The sequence below is a fragment of the Cyprinodon variegatus genome, unplaced genomic scaffold (genome assembly GCF_000732505.1).
Source record: "Cyprinodon variegatus isolate N-32 unplaced genomic scaffold, C_variegatus-1.0 Scaffold437, whole genome shotgun sequence".
Taxonomy (NCBI): domain Eukaryota; kingdom Metazoa; phylum Chordata; class Actinopteri; order Cyprinodontiformes; family Cyprinodontidae; genus Cyprinodon; species Cyprinodon variegatus.
The window spans coordinates 454,144-460,855 of NW_015150890.1; the positions used below are offsets into that span (position 1 = coordinate 454,144).

A 6,712-nucleotide genomic window follows, 5' to 3' on the forward strand; every position below is an offset into this window, starting at 1 on the left:
GTGTCAGGGATTGCTGAAGAGTCAATGGGTCGATGCAATCAGCTGGTTTTCCTTAGATAGAAAACGTTGAATCAACGTGACTGGATGATCTGGTTGAATAGTTTTGGAAAAGGGCCTTGAGATGGAGCTACAGAAATAAACCTAAAATAAACTGAATTAAATTGAATAGATTTGTTTAGATTTTTTTTTGCTAATTCTATGGTCAGAATTGCTGATGTCGATCAGCTGAGGACAGATATCCTCTGTCCTTTGCTGGTTCATCAGGACTCTGCTGTAGGGATGGTTTTATGTCCGGTTCTGTGTCAAAAGTTTTTCCTCTCATCCAGATTTCTGCTGTTTTTGGACTGAATTTGTCTTTCAAACTGTGTTCAGTTCCAGTGAGTCCACAAAGCTTACAGAGGACATGGGCTCCATCCCTTCAATAAGTCCTTCATCAGGCTACCGTGGACAAGCAGGAGACATCAGGCGCAGCTCCAGCCACCCGTCCACTGCATCATACTCCACTTTAATGGATAACGATCAGAGTGCCTCCCTGACAGCAAAGGAAGCCACCGAGTACCTGGAGCTCAGCCCAAAACCTGAGAGATACAGGTACAGACATGTTTCCAGTTCCTTCTCTCCAGATGTCTGCTCTCTCCCTGACAGCTGCTCTCCTTGGGTCAGCAGTGTCTTGCCCTCCCTGCCCCTCAGCTTCTCCTCCACCCTGGGCAGCACCTGTGGGCCGGTTAGCTCCGCTGATCTGGAGGATGAGGAGGCACCTGCTGGAACTCCATCTTTACAGGCCATGCTGCATCGTCCTCGCTTTCAGAGCTCGCCATCCTCCTGCTACAGCGACTGGGACAGCTCTCTGTGGAACACCTGGAGCTCTGCCATGGACAGCAACCGAACCAGCCTCATCAGTTCTGTGGACAGCTGCTACACCAACGACAGCTCCACATTTGCTCACCTGCTGGCTGTGGCTGCAGAGCGCAGTGGAGCCTCTCTGTCAGGTAAGGAGTTATGATAAATATCTTTTTCGTGTCCATAATCCTCGTCTTCCACAAAGTACTGGGTCACAGAGGCAACAGTCTCAGCCTCCCAAATCTTGTCCCCTGATTCTCCTCCGAGTGGGACATACCTGAAAGGCCTTGCTAGGGTAATCTGATCCTCCTCAGCTGACTCCTCTGGATGTGGAGGAGAAGCAGCTCTACTCTGATCCTCTCCCCGATGACCCACCTCCTCACCCTCTCTCTAAGGGAGAGCCCAGCCTCCCTACAGAGGTAGCTTGGATCCAGGATCTGGTTCTTTGGGTCCTGATCCAGATGTGATGACCATAGGTGAGGGTAGGAACGTAGAACCACCAGTAAACTGACCCAGCTCTCTCTGAACCACAACAGACCGGTGCAGCAGCTGCAACAATCATCTATCAATCTCTCCTAATTGATTTAAAGAGCCCTAAGATACTTGAACTCCTCCACTTGAGGCAGGACATCTAATCCAGGCCTCCTTTTCCTGGTCCAGATCCAGAACCAAGGCCTCTGACTTGGAAATCAATTTGATCTCAACATATTCTAGTGCAGCCTGGATAGAGAGATGATTTAACAATGAAAGCATCTGAAGAAAGGTCAAACATACAGTGTTTTTAAAAACACTGAGCTGACATTAGAAAATAAATCCTGTTTAAATTCCTGCAGTTGTTTCAATATTCCATTCAGCTGTACCTGAACGCAGCGTGAGCAGCTGGTAGGAGGTTGGTCTGCTTGGAGGCTACAGGCAGCTGTTTGGACATCAGCTGAGTTTACTCTGGAAAGCAGATGATTGCATGTAGCTTATAGTGACCAGATTTGGGACATTATTTTGAGGTGGGGGGGTCGCTGACTGGACCGGACCGGGCATTCGAACCGAGCCATCAGCTCTGGGGCTGATAACATCCATGGCTCCGGACTGCTTTGGTTGCTCCGTCCCCCGCTGGCTTCCTGCCTGCGTCCCCCGGGGTTCCCGGAGCAGCCCTGGAGCTGACGGCTGCAGCTGACCTTCTGCTGCACTGCAGTCGACCAAAATCCTGGACCATTTTAAAATTCCCTCCAGACAGTTTTTAAGGTATGAAAGTAGGACATGCCCGTGAAAAGAAGACGTCTGGTAACCCTAATGTATTTAATGTGGTTTGAGGGGAGTCTTTAGAACGATCCTACAAAACTGGAGACGTTTGCAGGAATGTTGATAAAAGTCTTCGTTTGGTCGTCCTTAATGAGAATTTAGTGAGAGCTTCTGAGTTCAGCTGTGGAGTGACAACAGAAACACTCTGACTGTCTTCAGGTGTTCTCATCTCTACAATCGTTGCTTACACCTGAACTCTGCTGAACTGACAGGATATAAACTATATATAGCTGATTTAATACCCTTATCCATTCATGCTTTACTGTAGGAATCATGACTGAAGCTGGTGAAGATTCTGCGCATTAGGACATTGTCATCCCAAAAAAAGAAAATTAAAAACAATGTTTGTTTCTAAGTTTGAAGACGTTTCTCTTCCATCCAGGAAACTTTTTCAGTTCAAAATGTCAGAAATAGTGTTTAATTCCAGGTTTTATCCAGCAGCCCAACAAAGCCTGGTTTTAGTTTATAAAACATGCAAATAGAAACGGACGAACGGGTCCCCCCCTTTGGAATGGGGGTTCATCATCACAGCCCCAGCCTCCCTACAGGAAAGCAGAAGACCTCGCCTATTCAGCAGGACAACAATTCCCTCTAACGCCCCCCTTTCAGAGACATAGACAGGTATGGGGCATTGCAGGCTAACAAAGAAGCCAAACCACCCCCATTCCAAAGGGGGGGACCCGTTCCTCCGTTTCTATTTGCATGTTTTCTAAACTAAAACCAGGCTTTGTTGGCCTTGTTTCTGTGTGATCCAATAAAACAATAAAGCTACTGATTAAATATCATCTGAATGCAAGGAGGATTTTAAACAAGATGTTAGAATACTATTTGATGATATTTACTATGATGTCTAAAGCCGTACTCATCTAACAAAGCTCCTCTCACACCATGCTGATTTATCCAGCGTCTGCCTGACGTCCCAGAATCTCCTAAAACGCTGGAATACTCTGAACTTTCTATAGATTTTTTCTATTCTGGGTGTAAACATAGAGTATTCATAATGGGTCCAGAACTTCTGTCCAACGACAGCCTAACTTCTGCATAACGCACGGCAGCATAATGCCCAGGAAATGATGCACAAGCCAGTGTCCTGAGGGGAGCAGCGATGCACCCGGCCTATATTTCTTTTTCTTTCTTTATTAACGTAGCTGCTGTTTACCGCCTGCCAAAAAAACCCAAAAAGAATAAAAATAAAGAAAGAAGGTTTTTGTTGTTAGCAGATTGAGCGTCATGTCTGCTAGGAAGTGTGTTGGTGGTGGGCGTGAACGCAGGGAGGATCCATCACTCACCTTCTGGCTCACCCTATGATGGGGATGAAGTCTGGAGGAGAACTGACGGTTTCCTCCTGTGAACCCCCTTTATACCAAAACGCTGCCAATACGCCATTATACAGTAGCTGGAAGCTAGAAACACGTTCAGCGCTCGTCTGGAACACGTCAGATACCTTGATGTGCTTGGAGAGAAGTTCTGGATAGGTTATGCAGAAGTTACTCAGAGGTTTAGGATCAGCTAGACGCCACGACTGATGAGGAACTGACACTGAACGTCGACCATCAGATAACTGACCTGGAACTGATGGACCACAGATGGCAGATGATGGCATACGGCGGGAAATCTTCTTAAAATTGCTCTCTGGATGTCGATGTGTGCCAGTGTGCTTCATCGTCCTTCAGTGTGCTCATAACTTATACAAAATGTACCCATAACTTATCCAACGTATAGCAGTGTTTTTGCCAGATGTTTTGTACGTCAGGCATGCACTGGCTAAAGGCCTGGTTCTCCTCCTGCAGCAGTGTGTCGCAGGTATTTTTGATTTCTGCCCAATATAGAAGCGTGGTCTGCGCTACGTTATTCCACGCCACAACGCCAGAGGGCCAATCAGGAACTAGCTGTGGGTCTAGATACGGCCGAGGCGGCGAGGAAGTCGGGGCAAGTTTGTGCAACAACGGAGGGACATGAGGGCCAAAAAGGGCGGGGATCCAGGTGGGAAAAGGGTCCCAGCGTTCTTGCGCACCTCGCTCTTCTAGCTGGTCCATCTTCACCAGTCATTATCCACAATGGCGGTCAGATAAACAAAACAAGCCGGTAAGGAACAAAACAGAAAATACGCATTTATATTCAATGTGACGCACACACAGATGACCTTTTTTTCCTGGAATAAATCAGGCTTTAGTCATCAAGGTGTGAAACGGTTGTTAATGTAGAAACAAATATCATGTTTATGTCTGAGCTCTGATGTTCTGATCCATCACTTCTGTAGATCCTTCTCTGTTCCTGCAGCTTTTCTGCTCAGCTGTCATTGAATGTTAAAATGCAGAACATTTCACAGCCCAAGCCTCACAGAATCCTGATCTCCAGCTGGAATAATCTGCATAACTCATAAACATAAGCAAAGCTAAATGGGTCAAACTGCTGAGATCTTCTGTTTCAATGCTGCAGACGATTCATCTGCTTTAGCTTTTCTATAAAAACATGAACGTTGAACCAGGAGTTAGTAACAGCGTCTGTCATTCAGTCAGGAGGAAACATCAGTGGATCTGCTGCACTTCTTCCTTAGGTCCTGTCATAGACTCCATCACGGCAGCAGCGCCGTTTTCCTAAAGATAAACTGTCTTTAACTCATCCAAGGAGTCGACACCAAACATCTGTTGACTGAATAGTGTGATAAATATGTTGATCCACCAGATGGCGCCATCCTACTGTGATTGTTAGCTCGCAGCCTGTGGAGCCACATGGTCCTGATTTCTATTATTCTCATGGTTCTACTCTGAAATCAATGTGAGGAAGAAGATGTTAAAAATGTTCACCCTCTGCAGAGAGACGCTGTCAGATGAGCATACCCCGTCAGACCAGCATACACATAGTCAATACCTATTTATCGCTTTATTTCATCCCTTTAGTTTTGAGACACTACCTCAACAGGAGTGTATCCCTTTAGTCATGTACAAAAAAATCAATTTAATTACTTACTCTTTGATGCTTATTTAAGCGTATGACAATCTGTCCTTAAATTTGATCTGTCCAAAAGGGATAGATGCAAATCTGACGTCTGGGTCTAGGTATGCTGGTCTGATGGGGTATGCTGATTTGACAGAACAACGGATCCAGTCTGATACCGGATCTCAGGTTCCAGATGGATCCATCACTCAATCTGCTGCACAGACTGCATAAAACATTTAGAAATAAGAAGACATTTCTTACAATAAGTGTATGTACCCTTGATTTGAGCAGGTAAATAAGATGATTTGTCAACTAATGAGTATTTTTACTCTTTAAACAAGATAACTAGATAATATGCACTTAAAATAAGACAATGCAATAGTTTTATTCTTATTTTAAATGTAAATAGTATTCTTCCACTGGCAAAGGGTCTGACTTACTTCCTCTCTAACTAAAAAGAATTCACTTATTTTGAGAAAAAATTAAATATTTAGATTTCTGTTTCTTTCTTGTTTCACTTTAGACTCTCTTTCACCTTTAGTGTTGTTTTAACTGACGCTGAAATGTCTCTCGGGGTTCAGGCCTTCTACAGCCCAGAACCGGTTCTGGATGGGCCGTCAGGTTCTGGTTCCCGGCTCAGTCCGGCTGATGCAGAATTGTCTCTTTCTGTGTTCAGACTTCTCTCCGCCGGCCTCCCCTCTCAGCGCCTTGTACCCGTCGCTCTGCCCGGACGGTGATGCCTTCAGGGACCTGGAGGCCGTCCCTGCGTGGGACTGGAGCATGGCCTGGCTGGAGGAGATGGACGCCCAGTACAGAGCCCACTATCCCAGCAGAAGCACCAGACCCTCGAACACATAGAAGCTCAGATCCCACTGCTGCGTTTCTCCAGCCTGAATTTGAAAACGTCGGCGTTTCCAATTGTTTCTAACAGTTTTCCTTCTTTACCTCAGGGCACTTCAGCTACTGTAAATCTATGAAACGACTTTCAGAGCCACAGAAGTTTTCTACTTGAATCATTTTACTGAAAGATGCAAGCAGAGATATCTGCAGCAGGATCCAGAGACACGGACACTCTGACAGAAAACACGTTTCCTGTTTTTGTTGCAGGATTTTATTCAGAACTTGCTTTAAACCAATTTAAAGCTTTTTGGTTTTATTTGTTCTCTATGCCAGCAAAGGTCACTGAATTTATCTGAACTATGATCCAAATCCTCCAGGTTCCTACTTTCTTCAGCGCCTCTCTGTGTCCAACGTTCTGCTCCAGGTTAGTCTGTTCACTGCTCTCCCTGCAGGCCGTGTTTCCATCCAGAAGACGGGGCCTCCAGTGTGGCCAACTCCCCAGCAAGAAAAGTCTGTATTGGCTGTCCTAAAAGGCACTAGATGATGTCATAGCCTAATTCGCATGCTTCGTGCAATCCAGCTGCAGGAGATTCTGAATCCCTCCAACGTTTTTTTCCTTTGGCTGTTAAAGCAGCACAGAGAGTTTGGATATCTGGGAGGAAGAAAGGTGGAGATTTGAAGAGTTTTATTAAGAATTTTACAGAAACAAGGAAAGAAAATACACATAATTCAGCTATGTAGTTCCACACTGCATAACAAACGGTGAAATTATTGCTGCATTAGCTGTTTGCCTTCC

General features: G+C 45.5%; 1 protein-coding gene across 1 annotated transcript in view; it reads left to right on the forward strand.

The window, feature by feature from the left end:
- The window catches only part of robo4 (roundabout guidance receptor 4), a 42,551-nt gene extending 36,310 nt beyond the window's left edge, over nt 1-6,241 (forward strand). The window contains exons 16-18 of the mRNA XM_015388824.1: nt 373-591; nt 664-989; nt 5,753-6,241. Coding sequence (XP_015244310.1) covers nt 373-591; nt 664-989; nt 5,753-5,934 — 727 coding nt within the window. The 3' untranslated portion in view covers nt 5,935-6,241. The remainder of the gene's footprint in view (nt 1-372; nt 592-663; nt 990-5,752) is intronic.
- The last annotated feature ends 471 nt before the right edge of the window (nt 6,242-6,712 follow it).